The sequence below is a fragment of the Octopus sinensis genome, linkage group LG25 (assembly GCF_006345805.1).
Source record: "Octopus sinensis linkage group LG25, ASM634580v1, whole genome shotgun sequence".
NCBI lineage: Eukaryota > Metazoa > Mollusca > Cephalopoda > Octopoda > Octopodidae > Octopus > Octopus sinensis.
In genome coordinates, this window is record NC_043021.1 from 20,687,108 (window position 1) to 20,710,954 (window position 23,847).

Below are 23,847 nucleotides of genomic sequence, written 5' to 3' on the forward strand. Positions count from 1 at the left end.
GCTTTGTAATTGTAACGCCGGTGTGCAATTCCTTGTACCTACCCACCAAAATATGTTGGAATATTATCGCTATTATCCATTAAGAAAAACGGGATTATCTGAAATATTATCATTGTAATCTAATGTGAATAGTTTTACGGTCGTTCGTTTTACCAAAAATAACAGCCAAATTACTTTCAACTACAATCAAAAGTTTGATTAATATTTTGTTTCACTCAAAGGTTTATACACCCTGCTGGGATCTTTTCGGTTTGAACGGCAGTTTTTAACATAATTTCTAGGTAACTAAAAGGTGATGTTACGGTACAAGTACCGGTGTACTTCTGGAAGTACCAGAGACGAGTGGCGTGTGCCAAAGACCTCGAGCAGTAGAGAACTGTCGTTCCTATAGAGATTAGTGGGCTCCTAGAGCTGATGATTAATTTCCCGTGTAAGGAAAAACAAACTGTTTATATAAGTATAACGAAGACTAAATCGGGATCTTTTCGGTTTGAACGGCAGTTTTTTCTAGCGGTGTCATATGAAATTGTCACCGATAATTATGACCCTAGTATCGATCTATTGCATTTCAATCTGTTTTAGATTTAGGGTTAGGGTGGGGGTAAGGGTATCTTTTTTTCTTCACAAATGTAAATAAACCCAATCTGTTTCTTAAACGAGGGACATATTCATACGGCACAGAAGTTGTTTACCTAAATGGACGTCAGTGATTGGTTAAAATTGCCGAAATGCAAGAAATCAAAGACGAAATATCTTACAAACTGTAGAATTTTCTCAATAAAGCCAAGAGAAAATGATGTTTTATAAACACATTCTACCATTATACGAAGTTAAAAATTTTTTAGTTACCTAGAAATTATGTTAAAAACTGCCGTTCAAACCGAAAAGATCCCCCTACTGTGTCAACCGATATGCGCAGTGACCAAAAGAACAGGATAATCCTCTTTGGAATGCCTTTAATTATAGGTCCACGGGGTCAATGTTAATCTGGATTTAAATAACAAAAATAATATCAGCATGCAAAACTATATAGGCACAGGAGTGGCTGTGTGGTAAGTAGCTTGCTAACCAACCACATGGTCCCGGGTTCAGTCCCACTGCATGGCATCTTGGGCAAGTGTCTTCTGCTATAGCCCCGGGCCGACCAATGCCTTGTGAGTGGATTTGGTAGACGGAAACTGAAAGAAGCCTGTTGTATATATGTATATATATATATATGTGTGTGTGTGTGTGTGTCTATGTGTTTGTGTGTCTGTGTTTGTTCCCCTAGCATTGCTTGACAACCGATGCTGGTGTGTTTACATCCCCGTCACTTAGCGGTTCGGCAAAAGAGACCGATAGAATAAGTACTGGGCTTACAAAGAATAAGTCCCGGGGTCGATATGCTCGACTAAAGGCGGTGCTCCAGCATGGCTGCAGTCAAATGACTGAAACAAGTAAAAGAGTAAAAAGAGTAATATCAGAAGTATAGTTTTTACCAACTTTCAGATTAACCCATAAAGCGCTGAGGTTTGCCGAGGGCACATTTTATGAAAATGAGACTACCAAGCACACATAAAAAAACAAAAGATAGTTAAAATATCTTCTCAGTGCTTAATGGCAGCAAGTTTTACAGAATCGGAAAAGTCATTAGTTGAACTAATAGTCCTCTTGCATTCTGGGTGAGGAGAGGGGTATCTGAGCGTTTGGGTGACATTAGACGTCAACAAACGCCCATACATTAAATGCATCTATCTGGCCCACGATCGTGGCCTGTCGAACTGTGCCTCATGGCCACGATTGTGGCCCGTCGTGCTTTATGTGTTAAGATTTGTTGTTGGAAAACCCCCAAATTTTTCTTGGTATCTCTATTGTTAATTTTAGTTATCTAGATGGTTTTTGAAGACATTCGGGCTGGTCGGAGGAGATAGACCACTGACGAGTAAGATTTTTACTTTTTGGCTTCCCAACTCACTGAAATATCAGATAATGCTTGAAGGGTGCATAGCTTTTGCCTTGCCTTGCAATTTCCTGTGGTAATACCTTAAGAGTTTTCACTTTGAGTCTAAATATCTTTTTTAGAGGACAACGTTAGTTTTATGGCATGGTGTCTAATTAAAACGCTGTGCATCTCTCTTTATTAAATACTGATTTCCATTATTTTTAGTCCCCTTTTTCTTGTTATTTTCTTACTGTTTACTTTTGTAAATCATGTTCTATATCAGTGGTACCTAAACATTTTTCAGGCTACCACTCCCTTGATACCCAGGCCATATTCCTAGCGTCCTCATCCCGACTAACCATCACAAACATAGTCCCTTTTTCTGAAGCAAATTCAAAGCAACTGTATTTCACAAATAAAACTTAACCTAATGAACCCTTTATTTTGTTCCTTTTACATGAATTGCTATTCCATCATCGCTCCACTTTTCTTCAACAGCCCTTTGGAACTTTCCACTGCCCTGAGAGGGGCCCATTTTGGGAACTGCTGTTCTATATCCCTGAAGTGACATTTGGTTTCAAATGTTGGCACAAGGCCTAATAACTTTAAGGGATAAGTCAATTCCATTGACCCCAGTACTCAGCTGGTACTATTTCATCGACCCCCAAAATTATGAAAGGCAACTATACCTCAGTAGAATTTAGGCTCAGAAAATAAAATGCCACCAAGTATATTGTCCTGTGCACTAATGATTCTGTAAGCTTGGGAATCTTTTCCGTTACCGTCAGGTATCTATTTAAATAAATTTTCCTCAGGCGGCTTTCAAATTTGGTGTTCTTGTGTGCTAATTATGAACATGAAATTCATTCTCACCATAAATTAATAAATAAAATGTTTTAAAACTTGCTAATTTTGGGTAATTTTAGCCAATCGAAAGTCACAGACACATTGGTGCCTATTTCCATAGTAACAAGACAAGCTGTAGTCTGCTTAAAATTACATTATGTGCATTTTCTTTTCTTTACCTGCCAATTTACTTTGACAAGTGCCAGTTTTCTGGACTGTTGTACCTCATTTTTGTCACTTTCACATACTCTTTACTCTTTACTTGTTTCAGTCATTTGACTGCGGCCATGCTGGAGCAACTCAACCCCGGGACTTATTCTTTTGTAAACCCAGTACTTATTCTATCAGTCTCTTTTGCCGAACCACTGAGTAACGGGGACATAAGCACACCAGCATTGGTTGTCAAGCAATGCTAGGGGGACAAACACAGACACACAAACACACACACACATACATATATATATATATATATATATACATATATACGATGGGTTTCTTTCAGTTTCCGTCTACCAAATCCACTCACAAGGCTTTGGTCGGCCTGAGGCTATAGTAGAAGACACTTGCCCAAGGTGCCACGCAGTGGGACTGAACCCCGGAACCATGTGGTTGGTAAACAAGCTACTACCACACAGCCACTCTTGCACCTATGCTTTTTTTCTTTTTTGAGAAATGGATCTGTTCAGTTGCTCTCTTGTCACAGCTTCAAATTCATAATTTTCAACTTTTTTCCTTTAACCCTAAATCCTATCTCTATCCCTAAAGCCTAATTCTCACCCTAAACCCTCACTCTAACCCTAAACCTGAATTCTAACCTTATATCCTAACCCTAAGTCCTAAAGTACACTATTTGTTTTGTAATATTTAGCCAAAAAATTTTGTGGAGGATTTTTCCTTTGTAAATTATTTATATGCTTGTCCAACTGTTTCACATTACTTTATTCATTAAAATATATTAAAACTTTAAAACTTCTTATAACTTTTATCATCACATTGTTTTTTGCTTCCATTTTGTGACAGACAGCTATAATGCAGAAAATACCAGCTTCCAAAACATGTTTTCTGATTGGGTAAAGACTATCAAACTTTAAACCTTTTGTAACATTTTTCAAAAAATATTTTTTGGAACAAGTGAAAAACAAAGATTCATTGTGAAAAATTACATCAATATCCTAAAGTTGAAAAATTTTCACTAAATTAGGCGCAGGAGTGGCTGTGTGGTAAGTAGCTTGCTAACCAACCACATGGTTCTGGGTTCAGTCCCACTGCATGGCACCTTGGGCAAGTGTCTTCTACTATAGCCTCTGGCCAACTAAAGCCTTGTGAGTGGATTTGGTAGACGGAAACTGAAAGAAGCCCGTCGTATATATGTATATATATGTGTGTGCGTGTGTGTTTGTGTGTCTGTGTTTGTACCCCTAGCGTTGCTTGACAACAGATGCTGGTGTGTTTATGTCCCCGTTACTTAGCAGTTCGGCAAAAGAGACCGATAGAATAAGTACTGGGCTTACAAAAAAAATAAGTCCCGGGGTTGAGTTTCTCGATTAAAGGCGGTGCTCCAGCATGGCCGCAGTCAAATGACTGAAACAAGTAAAAGAGTAGAAGAGTAAAGAGAGAGTAAATTTTAAAATTTCGAAAACTGTGACAGCAACAGTAAAGATCCCAGCTCACTGCCTTAAATATTATAGTAAAATTCCTAGAGAAAATTAATGATTTTTCTGAAAAAGTGTCAGGGGATGGACAATATCAGTTGTTTTATTTGTTCGTTCTCGAGCCGTCCCTGGCTCATAAGGGCCAGTTTCCCAGTTTCATTGGCGTATAGGTTCCCCACCTGGATGGGACGCCAGTCCGTCGCAGGTGAGCTGCAAGATGCAGGAGGAAAGAGTGAGAGAAAGTTGTGGCGAAAGAGTCAGCAGAAGTTCGCCATTACCTTCTGTCAGAGCCGCGTGGAGCTTAAGTGTTTTGCTCATAAGCACACACATCACCTGGTCTGAGACTCGAACCCACGATCCTTCAACCGCTAGTCCACTGCTTTAACCACTAGGCCATGTGCCTCCACTGACAATATCAGAAGAGAAGAATGGCAAACAAAATGCTTTGGAACATTTCGTTTGGATCTTCACATTCTGAGTTCAAAATATGGCCAAGGTAAACTTTATGTTTTGTCCTTCTGGATTCTATAAAACAAGAACCAGTTCAGTTAATCCCCTTATCCCCAAAAAGAATGATTTTGTGTCTGTGTTAAAAATCATTATTTGTGTAGCATTATTGAATATTGAACTGCAGTCCTTTGCACCCTGAAGTTAAATTTGGCTGAGATCAGTTATCATTCTGAAGGATGACAGATAAAGTTTCATAAAATTATAAACAGTTAAGTACTAGGGCCGATATACGTGACTATATCCTTCTGCCAAAATTTTTCTATGTTAGAAGTCAAGGACAATAGACTCGTCAGAGCGTTCGTCAAAATGTGTCAAAATTCTGAGGAGATGAATATTGCCTTTCATTCAAGAGTACCAGTTAAGTACTGCAAACGGATATAATAGACTGTTCCCTTGTTTCAATTTCTGACCTTGAGCCCTTGAGCAGGCTGGCAGAATTGTTATCACATTGGACAAATTGTTTGGTGGCATTTCTAATGTATACTCTTTTACTTGATTCAGTCATTATAGTCTGCCTGCTTTCTCTTTCTCACCAAGCTGGTGTTTCTAGCCTTTTCTTTAACCACTGTCCACATGGTTGATTGTCTCCTCAAGTTTTCTAGTAATTCTAGTACTCTTGTTTATCTCAAAGCTGTATCCACTACATTACTCCATATATGCATTGTTTCTTGTGTGTTTAGATCAATGAGGAAGTGTTTAAGTACACTATCACAGCAATTAGATAGGTACCACTTCAACACTGAGTCAGTGTGATCCCTTTCCTCTCAAAATCGCTGACCTCAAAATCGCCAATATTAGGAAGAATTATTTTAAACTCTTTCTCTTTACTCTTTTTTTACTCTTTTTACTTGTTTCAGTCATTTGACTGCGGCCATGCTGGAGCACCGCCTTTAGTCGAGCAAATCGACCCCGGGACTTATTCTTTGTAAGCCCAGTACTTATTCTATCGGTCTCTTTTGCCGAACCGCTAAGTTACGGGGATGTAAACACACCAGCATAGGTTGTCAAGCAATGCTAGGGGAACAAACACAGACACACAAACATATTCACACACACTTATATATATATACATATATACGACAGGCTTCTTTCAGTTTCCGTTTCTAATTTGGCTATGTGATGGATTGACAGAATTATCAGTAATTCTCAAAAAATACCTTGTGGTATTTAGTTATGACACCATGCTGAGTTCAAATGATTTTGCCCTGTTTAATTCTAGAAAAGTAATTATAAAAAAAAATACATGAGTGGCTGTGTGGTAAGAAGCTTGCTTACCAACCACATGGTTCCGGGTTCAGTCCCACTGCGTGGCATCTTGGGCAAGTGTCTTCTACTATAGCCTTGGGCCGACCAAAGCCTTGTGAGTGGATTTGGTAGGCGGAAACTGAAAGAAGCCCATCGTATATATGTATATATGTGTGTGTGTGTGTGTGTGTGTGTGTTTGTCTGTGTTTGTCCCCCCAACATCACTTGACAACCGACACTGGTGTGTTTATGTCCCCATAACTTAGCGGTTCGGTAAAAGAGACCGATAGAATAAGTACTAAGCTTACAAAGAATAAGTTCTGGGGTCGAGTTACTCGACTAAAGGCAGTGCTCCAGCATGGCCACAGTCAAATGATTGAAACAAGTAAAAGAGAGTAAAAGAGAAAGAGATTTCAATATCAACCCCAACCCCCACAACCACTACCTGCCTCTCCCCTCTCTCTCTCTCTCCTAACATAACTGCCCCCCCCCCCTTGTGCATCCCTCTGTATCTATTTATTCCCTTCAGCTAACTTTTTAACCACTTAATAAGTATTTCTTCCCTACCACACCACATGTCGTTGACACATCTCTCTCCCTCTTTTTTCTCTCGTTTCTTCGCCTCTGCCTTCGCTTCTCATCCCTACATGACCACTCGGCCCGAGGATATTAATATTAATATTACTTTCAACTCTTCTCTCTTTACTCCTCCCTCTTTCTCTCTCTCACAATCTTACACCACCTCTCACTCACTCCAGCTCCACCTTTCACTCACTCTCACTCACTTCACCTCACCCTCACTCCACTTCACCCTCACTCCACCTCCCACTCAATTCACCACCACCACCACCACCACCTCTGAACCTAGCTAATATGTAACAGGCAAACAAACAAGCAGATCATTATATACATATAACATTATAAGTTACCTCGCCTGCAAATAATGTGTAGCATCATGGAAGTGAGAGAACCGGTTTTAGGTACATAACATATTATTTACAATTCACTTTTGTTCCTTTAGATAAAATCCTTTCTGTCTGTCTGTGTGTGTGTCTTCAGGATCTCGGGCATCCTCCATCTGATTGCGCTCAAATTTGATTTATAGATACTGACAGCATCAGGGAGTGTATAAGTCTTTAAAAAATTACAAAAATCGATTCCAGGTGAGAATGCGATCGATAAAGCCGTGGGAACGTGCACTGGTACGCACAAGTACATCAGCTGTTGCAATCGATACTATGCGTATGTGAGAAAAATGCACATGCAGTTTGCACAAAAAAAGCCGGCTGGCTTGAAATAATGCCACAAAATGCAGTATATTTAAGAGACCAAAAAAGTAAGATGCAAAAGAGATATTTTCTTCAAACTTGACATGAAGGAAGGAAAAACTATTTGGTTTCTCAAGAAGTTTTTTTTTTTTTTTTGCCTTAACTTCGTTTAACAAAACTAAAAATTTTATTGAAATAAAGGCATGCTTAATTATTTTTTAATGAAAAGAAAACACTGATTGCTTTTTATTCAGTGGATACGATTCAGCCCGTCCATTGGACAGGGGGCAGAGGGCGTTTTGCTCGTGTAATCCTAATTACGTTTCCATTGTTATTACTCATGTTTTTCTTTCAAATAATTTCCTTCTTTTCATTCATAGTCCACTTCTTTAAATTTTCTCAATGCATTGCACAATTTTAGCTAGTTGCTGACCTACACTTTGTTTTTGGAACTTGATCATTTTTAACAGCAAGAGGGCATCCCTTTACGCCAGTTGTTTCACTGAACTAGAAGAGTTTTCTAATATCTTATTTGTCAAATCATATCCATCCTGAATGAAAATACATCATCATCATCATTTAGTGTCCGCTTTCCATGCTAGCATGGGTTGGACGGTTCAACTGGGGTCTGGGAAGCCAGAAGGCTGCATCAGGCCCAGTCTGATCTGGCAGTGTTTCTACGGCTGGATGCCCTTCCTAACGCCAACCACTCCGAGAGTGTAGTGGGTGCTTTTTACGTGCCACCCACACGGGGGCCAGGCGAGGCTGGCAACGGCCATGATCGGAATGTGCTTTTTACGTGCCACCCGCACGGGGGCCAAGCGAGGCTGGCAACGGCCATGATCGGATGGTGCTTTTTACGTGCTACCGGCACGGGGGTCAGGCGAGGCTAGCAACGGCCACGAATGGATGGTGCTTTTTACGTGCCACCAGCACAGAGGCCAGTCAGGGCAGCGCTGGCAACAGCCACAATCAGATGGTTCGCTTACTTGTCACCGGCACTGGTATCACAGCTGCAATTTCCATTGATGTTGATCGACTTCGATTTTGGTTCTGCTTTCTGATATCTGATTTGATTTGATTTTGATTGATTTTGATTTGGAAAATACGATAAAATAAATTCACAGGTAGTGAATGCATGCCAGGCCGCGTCTGTGACCGTGGCCGATGCTGCCAGCCTGGCATCTGTCACTGACCAGGCCGCGATGGCATGGTTGGTATCACCAGTTGGCTGAGTCCTCTCCCCTTTGCGACGCCGTGCCATCGCAACGCACTCGACCGATAGTTCCTCGCCTTCCTTCACACTCTTGTGCTCATGCTTGTTCCCAACCCAACCCGTCCTGTCTCGTCCCATTCTGTCATAACAGGGTCACACATTCATGATCATGCTCCCATGCATCATCGTGTTCCTGCTCCAACTCAGTTGTAGTAGGTGGCTAGGATCCCAAAAGATGGTAATCCATGCCCTGTCAGAACAAAACCAGAGGAAAATCCAGTGGAAGTCTGAAGTGCCTCTGACGTGCAAATCAATCATCGGAACTGGGTGTAGCGACACAAAAAACCCAACTCAGCTGTCTAGTAGCTGGTTTCCTCCGAAATTTCCTTCAGAGTACCTGGTGCCAGTGGAAGAACAACATGCAATTCTGTTCAGTAAAGTGAATGACTGGAGGCCCCAGGGACATTGACAGTTTTGATCTTCTCTCGTACACGGAACGTGCGAAATGGGCCGTTCCTCTCCTGATCGCAGGCAGCCGTATATCGCAACCATTGTGACGCAATGAATGCATGGTGCCAAGTGGGCCACTTTTAGTAAGCAGAACTGGTGATGGGGGATCAACCAAACGTCTGGCTAAGGTGCCCGATGCTTTGCCCATTAGATCCCTGAAAGGGTGTTGGTTGATATAGACAGCACGATGGTGACCAAAGAAGTTGGAATCTGCTCAGGAGTGTGTAACAACTTACCTGCTGAATCGACTGGCCCCAAAAATGGATGGTGCTGAAGTGAGCGACCGATACCAGACCAGCCATTTGACAGGTTGCATGATTGCCAGCGAGGTGACTTTCTGATGCCTGGTTGAGTAGGAGGGTGCTGCAGTGTGCATGGAAGCTGCAGGCACAAGCCTGGGTGAAACCAACTGTGGGTGCAGGTCTCGGTCGTAGTAGCATATATTCAAACGAGACCTTTGAAGACCAAAGTGGAGAAGGGTTCTGTGCCAACGGCAGTCGAGCACGGGTCAACTGGTCCTAAGAAGTAGACAAAAGCTTCCATGAAAGGCACCGGATCCATTGTTGTTGTTGTTATCAGTGTACGCATGCACACAAGCAGCTGGCCTCACATCAAAAGGGAATTGGGTTAATATTCCTGAACACGATCTCGGAGAGTGCCCATCCAGCTCCGGGAACGGGGTGTGCTCGTAGCAGTACATGTGGTCGAAGCCAGCAGGCAGGCAAAGCTACGGCAATGTAAGTGAGCATGGAAATGTTGCTGGGAGCCCCGGGAAGAGTTCTCTCTTCTTTCTAAAGGACCATGTCCATGGAATCGGCTCGTCCGGTGATATGGATATGGAGACAGAAACTGGTTTCTTGCTGTCAACTTAAAGAAAAAAACAGTTTCTTCATCTTTTTACCTTTCACTTGTTTCAGTTACTGAGCTGTGGCCATGCTGCAACACCATCTTGAGGGGTGTGTAGAACCTTAATTACAAAAATGTCAGTCCTTCTTACTTGTTTATAACTTTCTCTCATTACAGTTTCAACTGAACTTGATCTGTCCACTGTCCAAGTCAGCCTAGAAATCCCAGAACTTCAAGTGAACCATAGTGTCTTTCACCCATCAACACCAAGTAATGCCGAAGTCACAATCACATTTGAAGGAAGGTATGCATTAACATGTCTGTCTGGATGCTTCTGTGTGTGTGTGTGAGTGTGTGTGCATGCATGCTAAGATAGATGATACGCGACAAGCACTTCATGGTAAGGGTAAGATGTATGATTCAGTGGTCAGAGTATTTGGCTCACAATCATGAGGTAGCGAGTTCGATTCCTGGACCAGGCTGTGTTTTGCTCTTGAGAAGACACTTTATTTTCACGTTGCTCCAGTTCATTCAACTCTTGAGCAAGACACTTTATTTTCACGTTGCTCCAGTTCATTCAACTCTTGAGCAAGACACTTTATTTTCACGTTGCTCCAGTTCACTCAACTTACTTACCAATCCCCCATAACTGCTGGCCTTGTGCCAAAATTTGAAACCATTATTATTATAATTCAGGCAGGGAGTGGGCAGAATTATTGGTACACTGGACAAAATGCTTAGTGGCAGTCCGCCTGTCTTCACGTTCTGTTTTCAAATTCAGCTGAGTTTCGCTTTGCCTTTCATCCTTTTAGAGTCGACTAGCAGTATCACCCGGCGTTGCTCGGGTTTGTAAGTGAAATAACTATAAAGCATTTTTAGAGAGTTATAGCCAAAAAATAGCAAAAAAATGGAAAAAAAATTATGGTAAATTTTTTTTTGAGAGTTAAAAAGGTCAAGTTGCGTCCCCTAGACAGTCTGTGGTTTGTGTTTCTGATTCTCGACCCCATGTGGAATTTATCGATTTTTTTCAGAACTGGGGGAACTTTTCAAAATTTTCGGTGCGTTAGTTTTGAATTATGACATTGGGCTACATGTGTTTCGCTTTGCCTTTCATCCTTTATTACCATTACCATTACCAACAACAATTTGATCACCTACAATACATTTAGGAAGCCCCAGTGTTGTTATACAACTTACTAAAATTAACAGTTAAACTTCCCTCAAAGGATTATAACCTAGTCAGGCATGGGTCCCTATGTCTCCGGGCTTCTGAACAAAAAATAAATAGTTACATATACAGCTCAAGGCTAACAATTGTAGGTAAACTAATGGATACATACACAAAAAAAATTCAGAATAACAATAAAAGGGCCTAGCTCAAAAGTACCCCATTTGTTCACCCAAATTGGGAGTAAGGACACATTGGATAATTGAGTTGAAAGTAATCAACAATTTTGATTGGGTTTAAGAAAATAACTAACTTTTAGATTAATTAATTGTTGTTTAGCTCTGATGGGACAGATTTAGGATTAAAACAATTTCCAATGGAGATTAACTGGTTTTCCTTCTTTTAAGGCAGTAGAGTAAGTTTTAAGGAAGATTTAGCTACTATTTCTAACAACATTAATTTGTTGGTTGTGTATCCTCAGATCAACTTCAGTTCATCATATTCAGGGATAGAGAGTCTAGGACTAAAATGTTTAGTCCACATCACTCCTTTAAGGAGCACGGGGCTGGTTTCCCAGTTTCTCTGGTGTATATTTTCCTCCCTGGATGGGACCCTGCTCCCTTGCTAGATGACTTGTTTTTAGCAACTGAATGGCCTGGAGCAACATAAAACAAAGTGTTTTACTTATTTTTTATTTGTTTTTGTTTGTTCCTTCTCGAGCCATACCTGGCTCATAAGGGCCGGTTTCCCGGTTTCATCGGAGTATAGGTTCCCCACCTGGACGGGATGCCGGTCCATCGCAGGTGAGCCGCAAGATGCAGGAGGAAAGAGTGAGAGAAAGTTGTGGCGAAAGAGTCAGCAGAAGTTCGCCATTACCTTCTGCCAGAGCTGCATGAAGCTTAGGTGTTTCGCTCATAAACACACAGATCACCCGGTCTGAGATTTGAACCCGCGATCCCTCAACCGCGAGTCCGCTGCTCTAACCACTAGGCCATGTGCCTCCACAAAGTGTTTTACTTGAACACAATGCACCTCATAGTCCAGAAATCGAAACCACAATCCTATGACCATGAGTTCAACACCCTAACCACTAAGCCATGTGCCTCCCCATAACGAAAATACTCTTCTGATTTTTTTAAAGGCGCAGGAGTGGCTGTGTGGTAAGTAGGTTGCTTACCAACCACATGGTTCCGGGTTCAGTCCCACTGCGTGGCATCTTGGGCAAGTGTCTTCTGCTATAGCCCCGGGCCGACCAATGCCTTGTGAGTGGATTTGGTAGACGGAAACTGAAAGAAGCCCGTCGTATACATGTATATATATATATGTGTGTGTGTTTGTGTGTCTGTGTTTGTCCCCCTAGCATTGCTTGACAACCGATGCTGGTGTGTTTACGTCCCCGTAACTTAGCGGTTCGGCAAAGGAGACCGATAGAATAAGTACTGGGCTTACAGAGAATAAGTCTCGGGGTTGATTTGCTCGACTAAAGGCGGTGCTCCAGCATGGCTGCAGTCAAATGACTGAAACAAGTACAAAAACAAAACAAAAAAAAACTGTTATTTGAGGGAGATTCAGCCGCTTTTTCTTCTTTCCAGTACATTCCAATAACTATGGAGAAACTCCAGTGCAGTTGGGGGAAGAGAGAACTGTGATGTCAGTCATGTTTCATTGGCTGTTGTTGTTTTAGCCTCGTCATGGTATTACAGACATGATCATCGGTATTTCGTCCGCCCTCTGCGTTCTGAGTTCAAATTCCACCGAGGTCGACTTTGCCCTTCATCCTTTCGGGGTCGATAAATTAAGTACCAGTTACGCACTGGGGTCGATGTAATCGACTTAATTCATTTGTCTGTCCTTGTTTGTCCTTTCTGTGTTTAGCCCCTTGTGGGTAGTAAAGAAGTAGGTATTTTGTCTGCCGTTATGTTCCGAGTTCAAATTCTGCCGAGGTCGACTTTTCCCTTCATCTTTTCGGGGTCGATTAAATAAGTACCAGTTACGCACTGGGGTCGATATAATCAACTTAATCCGTTTGTCTGTCCTTGTTCGTCCTCTCTGTGTTTAGCCCCTTGTGGGTAGTAAAGAAATAGGTATTACAGGCATGACCATCCCTCCTTATATATGGACAATGGTGTCTTAGATGTCATCCAACGATGCCCATCTTCATCAGTGGTCATTAATGTTGGAGAATAGCTGAAAAAGTACAATCATGAATACAAGGGGCTGAAATGGGGTCCCTCTAAAGCACTGGTTCCCAACCGGGGTCCATAACTCACTATTCATACTCTTTTACTCTTTTACTTGTTTCAGTCATTTGACTGCGGCCATGCTGGAGCACCGCCTTTAGTCGAGCAAATCGACCCCGGGACTTATTCTTTTGTAAGCCCAGTACTTATTCTATCAGTCTCTTTTGCCAAACCGCTAAGTGACGGGGACACAAACACACCAGCATCGGTTGTCAAGGAATGCTAGGGGGACAAACACATATATATTTATATACATATATACGACAGGCTTCTTTCAGTTTCCGTCTACCAAATCCACTCACAAGGCTTTGGTCGGCCCGGGGCTATAATAGAAGACACTTGCCCAAGGTGCCACGCAGTGGGACTGAACCTGGAACCATGTGGTTGGTAAACAAGCTACTTACCACACAATAATTTTGTTTTTTGTTAGATATTTCACTTTGGAAACAATCATGCTAAGAGAAGAGGGAGAAGTGGTGGTGTTGGGTGTGTGTGTGTGTGTGTGTGTGCGTGTTTGGTGGTTGTATGTGCATGTGTGCGTGCATATGCGTGTGAGTGTACGTGTGTGAATGTGCATGCTTGTGTGTATGCATGTGATTATGGACGGGCAGGTATGCATGCAAGTGTGTGTGTTTTCGCACATGTGTGCATGGATATGTGCCTACATGTGTGCATGCTTCTGTGTGTGTGTGCATGCACGCTCAGATAGATAATACACGACAAGCACTTCATGGTAAGGGTAAGATGTATGATTCAGTGGTCAGAGTATTTGGCTCACAATCATGAGGTTGCTCCAGTTCATTCAACTCTTGAGCAAGACACTTTATTTTCACGTTGCTCCAGTTCATTCAACTCTTGAGCAAGACACTTTATTTTCACGTTGCTCCAGTTCACTCAACTTATTTACCAATTCCCCATAATTGCTGGCCTTGTGCCAAAATTTGAAACCATTATTATTATAATTCAGGCAGGGAGTGGGCAGAATTATTGGTACACTGGACAAAATGCTTAGTGGCAGTTCGCCTGTCTTCACGTTCTGTGTTCAAATTCAGCTGAGTTTCGCTTTGCCTTTCATCCTTTTAGACTCGATGAAAGAAGTACCTGTTGCATACTGGGCTCAGTGTATTCATCTAGCCCCTACCCCCAAATTTCAGGCTTTGTGCCTATAGCAGAAAGAATTATTGCTTTTGTGTTTTGATTATTTGTTTAAAATTCTGTGGGATGACGTCAGCATCTGGGGAGCTAACCGGAACTTGGGGCTGACCGGAAGAGGAAGGAGCAGGAGTGACGCGCATGCAGGCAAGGCAGCATTGTGCCCTTTCGATCGGGGTAGCCGACAGAGCTGGACATGTGAGTGTTTTGTCAAGGTAGGGGAAAATCAGCTGCTATTTCTAGCGTTCGGGTTAGGCCACGTGGGAGGGCACATTACTGCTGGAGAGGTCTGCGTCAACAAAGAGAAGGTGGGTGTCTCTATTTCAAATCTCCCGCATACACCACAAATTCCTAAATAATGTTTCTTACTTTTTGTTTTTTCTCTTTCTGTTCAATTCGTCAGATGGCTTCAAGTGGACATCAAAATCGAGGAAAAAAATTTGATTTACAAGTTCAAAACTAAAAAGTTACCAGGAGCAATTACCATTTGTGCCTCACAGGTCAGTTTATTTTAAACAACCGCTTGGAGCTAAATAAAGTTTCTGCTGTCTTTTTTCTGATGAGGAAATAAATATCTTGATTAGATAACTTAGATATGTTTCGACCAAAGATTGGTCCAGGCCATGTCTAACTTAATAGCACCACCTGATAGGATTATTCAAATCCTGTTTAAGCCAAGTTTTGTTTAAGTCAAGTTTTGTTCAAGTAGTGAGTTCTTGTTGGGTGAGTTGTATCCAATTATGGGTGGCTTATCTGGTATTCTTTGAAGGTATTTATGTCTTCTTTTTATTTCAGGACATTTGTTTTGGTTTTTGTCCAACACTTGTCTACCTGTCACTGTCTACTTGCATATTACTCACTGTCCATCTGTCACCGTCTCCCTGTTTCTGCTTATCATCGACAATCTGTTACTAGCCATCAGATCTGTATCACTGTCTATCATTACCCAGTTATTGTTTAACAGCAACTGATGAAGTGCAAAGACACAGAAATCCCGAGTCAGCGATTCCACCACCACTGCTGGAGCTTTTTCGTCTACTGACGTACTTCTGTGCTCTCTAGTCTACACAAGAAGCATTCTCAAGATGAATTCTACAGTTTTGTGGCTTTCAATACTATATCCACATTAGTAAAGTATACAGAAGCCTACTCTGAACAAGTATTGTCTCCATTGCTAATAACAAATAAATACTCACACACACACACACACACACAGAGGCTTGGCTGTGTGGTAAGAAGCCTGATTCTCAACTGCAGGATTCTGGGTTCCATCCCACAATGTCGCACTTTGTGCAAGTGTCGTCTACTATAGCCTCAGGCCAACTAAAATCTTGTGAGTGGATTTGGTAGATCAACTACACACTCCCCCATCCCCACCTCATTATTCTTACTCTTTCACAGTCACTCACCTAATTGTTTCCGTACGTTTATTTTCTTTCAGTACGAAAATGGCAAGATTATTCTTTTTCTCACAAAGGAAAAAGCAGAGTCCTGGGCAGCCGCCCTTGCGTCTGGGCTGGAAACAGAAAAAGCTTGAGTATTTTACAGCACTGCATCTTGGAGAAACAAGATACGTTTTAATAGAAATAACTAACCCAAACTTTGTATATCTAAATACATATATATATTAAATTGTGCGTGTATATTGTTTCATACATATATTTATACTTTTGATTGTACTTTATAATCTCTGATGAGGCCTAGGGATATATATAAGTACCTCATTTTCAACTGCCTATCACCTCAATACACTTGACTTATATAGGCACAATGAGTTACTATTATCCATAGGCTGAAACAGCTGTAAGTGATTTTAATAATTTGTATTCACGTTTTTTAATAGCTACTTGTATTATTATCTTATATGCATTGAATAATATACTATATGTATGTATGTTATTATGGCTGTCGTTTTGATAAATAAATAAGTCAACATTTTAATGTCCTAAAGCTGATGAACCAACTAATGTGCTTCTCCATTTTCTTATTTGTATATATATATATATATATATATATATATATATATATAATATATATATATATATATATATATATATATATATACTTTATTTAAAAGCAGCAGAAATTCAACAAAACCTGTTACTCAGAGTTTCATGTTCTCGTTCGTCGGACAGTTTTGTTAAAATTTATGTGTTTACTCCGGTATATATATATATATATATATATATATATATATATACACACACACATATATATAACTGTCCCAAGCTTTGCACACCTATATACTTTTTTATATGCACACATACAGACAAACAGACAGACAGACACACATTCTCAGTTTTACAAAGGCAGTGAGCTGGCAGAAATGTTAGCACGCCGGGCGAAATGCTTTGCGGTATTTCGTCTGCCATTATGTTCTGAGTTCAAATTCCGCCGAGGTCGACTTTGCCTTTCATCCTTTTGGGGGGTCGATAAATTAAGTACCAGTTACGCACTGGGGTCGATGTAGTCAACTTAATACCTTTGTCTGTCCTTGTTCATCTCTTCTATGTTTAGCCCCTTGTGGGTAGTAAAGAAATAGGTATTTCGTCTGCTTTTATGTTCTGAGTTCAAATTCTGCCGAGGTCGACTTTGCCTTTCATCCTTTCGGGTCGATAAATTATCAGTTATGCACTGGGGTCGATGTAATCGACTTAATCCGTTTGTCTGTCCTTGTTTGTCCCCTCTGTGTTTAGCCCCTTGTGGGCAATAAAGAAATAACACATTCTCAGTTTTACATATATACATAGACTAGCAGTATTGCCTGGTGTTGCTCGGGTTTGTAAGGGAAATAACTATATAAGTATTTTTAGAGAGTTATAGCCAAAAAATGCATTAAAATGGAAAAAAAAATGATGGTAATTTTTTTTAAAAATCACTGACTCATCGTAGACATTTTTAGAGAGTTACTTCCCTTATATAATAGCGAAAAAATGCATTAAAATGGAAAAAAAATTATGGTAAATTTTTTTTTAAATCGTTGACGCGCGCTAATACCCAGAAGGGCTCGATATGAATTACGACTATAAGATACCGGTTTTGGTTAAACTGCACTGCAAAATGTGGGAGTAGTTAGGAATCTAAATCGTAGGAGACAGACAGCACACAACTTCACTTTTATATATAAAGATATGTATGTGTGTCTGGTGTCTTTGAATGCTGACCTTACTAAGTGTTGCTGCTGAATATTGCTGACAAATTTATGGTTTTAGCCCTTCAAATCATATCTTGTTATCTGAAGACAGTTACATACATACAATGGTATTTCTGAAAGTGTGTCAATCCTGTATATTCTTCTGTAAAACTACCCTGACAGTGTTTATTGCTTTCTTAAAACCCAGTTTTCTATTACTGATAAGAAATTTCTCTCTATTAGTCATGTGTGTGTGTCTATATATATATATATAATATATATATATAATACAAATAAGAAAATGGAGAAACAAATTTAGCTTGTTCATCAACTTACGGATATTATAATGTTGGATTATTCATTCATTTTACAAATGAGAACATCAAAAGCCTACAAAAATATTATATAAATCAATAGATAAGATAATAATACAAATACAGATTTTAAAAGTCTTGGATAAATGATAACCCATAGTGGGTTACACCCATAACCCCTATCTTACTTCGTACTATATATATATATATATACCAATTAAGGACTGAACACGAAAAAGTGGACAGTCAACATGCTAGATATAGACATCAAATCGCCATTCTCCACAAAAGATTATGTTCTCAAATCAAACTCAACACAAACCCAAGCAATAAACAAGTGAAAATATACGAAAAACAATATTGTTTTTCGTATATTTTCGTGTTCAGTCCTTAATTGGTATATATAAATATTTAATCTTCGGATTCTTTTTTAATATGCTAGACCACTGGTTTTAATTGATAAATATTGATTTCTACCCTTAATTAATTATATATATATATATATATATATATATATATGTGTGTGTGTGTGTGTGTATTTATATATATATATATATATATATAAAAGTTATTTTCCCATTTATATTCATGTTTTTTATAATAATTACTGGTATCCTTATATATTACTATATTATATATCCTATATCTTATATGTAAAGAATAATATGTTATATGTATGTATATTATTGTAATTATCAGTTTAGTAAATAAATAAGTTAACATAATATAACGCCAAAATACAATGCCACCTATTGTTCTCCTCCATTTTCTTATTGCTATACATATATATATATATAATATGCTACCGGATAATTGTCACATATTATATTTACAGATAAATTCCTCTACTTACATAATATTGAGGCCTCTTTCTTTCTTTTGTTATCTTATCGTTTTTTCAAATATATATATATATATATATATATATATATATGTAGGTCTCGGGTTGAGTCGGGGTTAACCACAGTAAATAAGGTACTCAATACATAGCAGAGTAAATTAATTTATTTTATAGAAGGAGCTTCTACAGGACTAGAACTGTTTCATTCAGAAGAAATTTTTGTCACCTAGCTTCCTGATGATTTCTTCTGAATGAAACAGTTCTAGTCCTGTAGAAGCTCCTTCTATAAAATAAATATATATATATATATATATCTTTTATCTTTTCCATGTTTCAGTCAAAATATCTAAAATACCTGTACTGGAAAATGAAATCAAATACATTTATTAAAACAGTTATAAGCTAATAAATTTGGGAAATGTTTTTTGTGTTACATTGTCTTTTGAGATAAGTTGCATGTATGTTGAGGCATGGCTGTGTGTGTGTGTGTGTGTATGTATGGAGATGTCTTTCTCTCTATTGCTCTTTTACTCTTTTATTTGTTTCAGTCATTTGACTGCGGCTCTGCTGGAGCACCACTTTTAGTCGAGCAAATTGACCTCAGGACTTATTCTTTGTAAGCCTAGTACTTATTCTATCATTCTCTTTTGCCAAACCGCTAAGTTACGGGGGACGTAAACACACCAGCATCAGTTGTCAAGAGATGTTGGGGGGACAAACACAGACACACAAACATATACACACACATATACATATATATACATATACATATATACGATGGGTTTCTTTCAGTTTCCGTCTACCAAATCCACACACAAGACTTTGGTCGGCCCGGGACTATAGTAGAAGACACTTGCCCAAGGTGCCACGCAGTGGGACTGAACCCGGAACCATGTGGTTGGTAAGCAAGCTACTTACCACATAGCTACTCCTGTGCCTATACTCATGTTTATTTATATCTATATCTGTATCTATCTATCTATCTATCTATCTATCTAACTATCTATATATATATATATATATATATATATATATATATATATATCTTTTATCTTTTACATGATTCTATCATAGTAACTTAAAAACCTACACAGAAATGGCAAAGGAAATAAAATACATTTATTAAAACAGTTATCTCTCTATATATAAAACTGAGAATGTGTGTCTGTCTGTCTGTGTGTTTCCCTAAAACTTGAGAACTACACGACCAATTTCATTCAAATTTTACACATGCCTTACTTAACTTTTTCCCTAGGGCGACCCCACAGCAATATCATATCTTCTCCACTATTTCAGTATTACGTGTTAAAAGTGAAACAAAAACATCTCTCTTTTGTAATGCAGACACTTTCATTTTAATACTGAAACTATTAAAGTGAAAGTATTATATAACAGGGATCAACCATTAACAATGGTCATCCATTTTGCTAGAAGAAGATCCGCTATGGTCTTATATGCTACACCACTGGTTTTCAATTCATATTAATCAAATTAATATTCAATTTTTCACCCTTATTATGTGTGTGTGTGTGTGTATTAGCAATTCGTATTAAATTGCATCAATGACTTGAACTTGAATAAGTGGTTTCACATAAATGGGGATAAATTAAAAAGGTCTGTTGTTATTATTATTACTGTTTGACTATTGTAATCACGTTTGTTGGTTCCTTGTCAGGGAAACATTGCTTTGACAATTGTATCTGTAGAAATTTATTTAATGCAGTCATAACAGATTACATCATTTATAAATCTCTCCACCATCAGTCATTATTTAAATTTAGTCAACCATGACATGGCTTACTAATTTCAACTGGTTGACTAAGTTTGAATAACATCTGATGAGGTCAGGCACTTGTGGTGTGTACGAGAGATTCAAAATAAAGGAACCTACCTTCTCTTTGCTCTGATGGAGACCTTTCAGCAGTAATGGATCCTTCGACACAGCCTGACTCGAACGCTAGAGATAGCAGCTGCTTCACCCAACCTTAACAATGTGATCACCCGCCTTAACCCCTCGACGACCGGACTCGAAAAGGCAGAATGACCCGCTCGCTGCGCACGCATCACGGCTGCCCCTTCCTGTCAGCTCCCCAGCTGCTGACATCATCCCACATGCCACCATGATCTTAAAGATCACAATCTCTCTACTCCATGTCGTAGTCCACCATCCAACCGGGAGGGCGCCATGCGCGTCGATCTCTTCTCAAGCTGGGCACCTCGTTCTCCCCCTCTCCACAATTGTTGTCCGTCAAAGCGACAATCCTGCGGTGTTCCATCCACGGAGACGTTGTTTCTGGAATTGACCGCCATCACCGTTCCTCTGCTTCATTGAGACATACAGCGCGCCTTCGGTGGCTTAACCCAGACTTTCTCCCATATTTTCATGCAAACAGGTCCCTTCTCTTCCTCGTGGCCTTCCGGCGCTTTGCTCGGGTGCCTCCATTCATATTTAAATACAGCTCTCTGCGGCACAGATTCCTCAGCTTGTCCGGATCGGGGAGACAAGTTGTACCAAAAAACTGCTTCAAGCGGCGAAATGTGCCCTCTTTCCGCTATGGCCTTCACTGTCCGGTGGTGCCTCTCTACGATCCCGTTATCGCTCAGCCTATTCACTGCTCTGAACAAGCGACGCACCTTCCACCAATCAAGCATAACCCTCAATGCTTCCGAACGAAACGCCGCCCCGTTGTCCATCAGCAGTACTTCCACGGGACCTCTCTCTAAAAAATCCCGTTCAACATCTGCGCGATCTCGTCAGCAATGCCCGTTCTCAACTCCCTCCAAATGACCAGCCGGCCTGGCCCACAGTCAACCATGGAGAGGTACATTCCCTGACGGTAGTGCGTCACATCCACAGCTAGCCTTTCCAGTTGTACTCCACTGAAAGGCTTCCCTGTTCATGCCCACATGGAGCAGGGTCAATGGACTGACACCTGTCGCAGCTCCCGACCACTTTCCGGATGCTTCTCCTAGTGACGTCAGCATCAATTTTCTTCGCCAGATACAGGGTCCTGTCCACACCCAGGTGATGCATAGCATGCAGTTTCTTCAGTTCAGAGTCATCAAACCGACCTCTGGTTCTTCCAACCACGCTCTTTTCACCCTGGTCAGTGTGTCCGCCCTGTTTTTCTCCGAAGGCACGAAAACCACGTTCAGCTTCAGTCCGAACTCAGTGATCAATTCACCTAGAACTCCTAGACGGCGCTTCACTAACATCTCCGCAGCACCTTTCGTCTGCACTCTCCTTTCACCGGTGATCACCGATCCTACCCAGCCAAGCACAGTGGCCGAATCCATCCAGATTTCAATCGTGCGCAGCCCCCATTTCAGGGCCAAGTTCACCCCTTTCAGCACCGCGTCTAATTCGGCAACATTGATGTGGTTGAAGTCATCTGCTTTCCGAAGCCAGGCCGCGTCCTCCATCGCAGCACCTTCGATTGCCAACACAACCCCTATTGCTATACTGCTAGCATCACACCAGATGGTCCCGCATTCCGTCTTGGGCACATACCAGTTCCCCCTGACCGGGTCTTCCGCTCTCGTCCTCTCCAAGATTTCCTGCATCATCCCACCTTGTCGCCCCAACTCTCCCCCTCCGCTTGTCTCTTGGTGTAACTGCACGCCGTGCACAGCCATCCAGCGATCGGGTAGTGACCGACCAACTTCCCACACCGAGAACAGCTCTCTCCTGCTGACGCTGGAACTCAGCTCTGGGATTTCATTTCCTCTCCGGAACACCAATTCACCTGATCTATCTCTTCGCAGCTTCAGCCCCAGCGCGGCTCCCCCTTCCATCAACTCCAGTGGCTTCGCAATCAGTCCGAACTTCTCCAGATATCTAACTACCTTGTTGGCTGGCACTACAGTTTCATCCACCAAAATGTCGTCAATGTAGGAGCTGGTGGCCTTTCTAATCTTGCCGTCTTTCCCTAGGACAGACTTAAGCACTGCCGCCATGATCTTCGGAGCGGAATTCAGCCTGAAACCCAGCCTGGTTAAACAGTACGTCCGGCCTTTGTACCGCACCAGCTGATATTGCCACAGTTTGTCGCTCACATGGAGCTGCAAGTATGCCAATTTCAAGTTGACAATCGTCGCTGGCTCGGTCGACTGTCTCCACGCACGTAACGTCTCGCCACAAACGTATGTCGCCTCACCTCCCATGTGACACGATATATGCTGGTTTAGCTCCCTGAAGTCCAGCACCGGTCTAACCTTTTCCTTCGTAGGCTGCACCACTGCCATCAGGGGTAGCACTCCAACCGCTACCTCCACCTCCCAAGAGACAAGAACCCCTTCCTCGATCCATCTCGTCCTCAAACTCAACCCTGGCGTGGCCTTTCAGGGTATGCTGGTAACAGCTCAGTTTTTCAGCATCGGGGGCTCGTCCTTCCATCTCCACTCTATCGTCCACCGCTGACCATCGAACACCGCCTGAAAGTCTTTGTCCTCGATGGTGTAAGCGGCGCAGTCCCTTGCGGGGCTCTGTTCTCTCTGGCGATCCTGACTCGCAGTGCACGATGCCCCCACGCTTCTGAACGTGACCTCATCTCCCACAATACTGACGCCACCGAGGCAGTTGATGGCGTCCATCCCCATCACCACATTAACCCCATCTATCATGCGTTCAGTTACAATTACCTGCAGCCTTAGAGTCGCGTCGCACACCACTATCTCTACCTTGCTGCTGCCTCTGCAACGGATTTTGCTGCCGTCGACCGGCCGGACGCTACTTGCCCCGTTCCATTTCTTCGTCACCCTTGAAGTCACAAGGGTAGTCATGCAGCCTGTATCCACGAGGGCCCTGAACGTCTTCCCCTCGGCCTCCATGTCAATTAATGGCAGCGTCTCCAATAGCGCCTCTACTCGTTTGCGGGGAAAGTTCGAGTGGCAGCAACTTCTCCGCGGTCGTTTCCCTGGCCACAATCACGGGCGATGTGCCCGGTCTGCCTGCATCGATAGCAAATGGGCCCCAGTTGCATACA

At 41.3% G+C, this 23,847-nt stretch overlaps 1 protein-coding gene across 1 annotated transcript; it reads left to right on the forward strand.

Annotated features, from left to right (window-relative positions):
- Positions 1-7,062: 7,062 nt before the first annotated feature.
- Positions 7,063-16,268, forward strand: LOC115224214. Its single transcript, XM_029794993.2, has 4 exons — positions 7,063-7,154; positions 10,192-10,318; positions 14,978-15,074; positions 16,016-16,268. Exons 1-4 carry the CDS (start codon positions 7,118-7,120, stop codon positions 16,109-16,111), a joined length of 357 nt encoding a protein of 118 aa, XP_029650853.1. The 5' UTR covers positions 7,063-7,117; the 3' UTR covers positions 16,112-16,268.
- Positions 16,269-23,847: the final 7,579 nt, after the last annotated feature.

Excerpts from the sequence above, each read along its gene's own strand:
- LOC115224214 (XM_029794993.2), top strand. The coding sequence starts at position 7,118 with ATGTGTAGCATCATGGAAGTGAGAGAACCGGTTTTAG. Across the intron at positions 7,155-10,191 it reads AGTGAGAGAACCGGTTTTAG|TTTCAACTGAACTTGATCTG; the intron begins GTACATAACATA and ends CTCTCATTACAG. Across the intron at positions 10,319-14,977 it reads ACAATCACATTTGAAGGAAG|ATGGCTTCAAGTGGACATCA; the intron begins GTATGCATTAAC and ends TCAATTCGTCAG.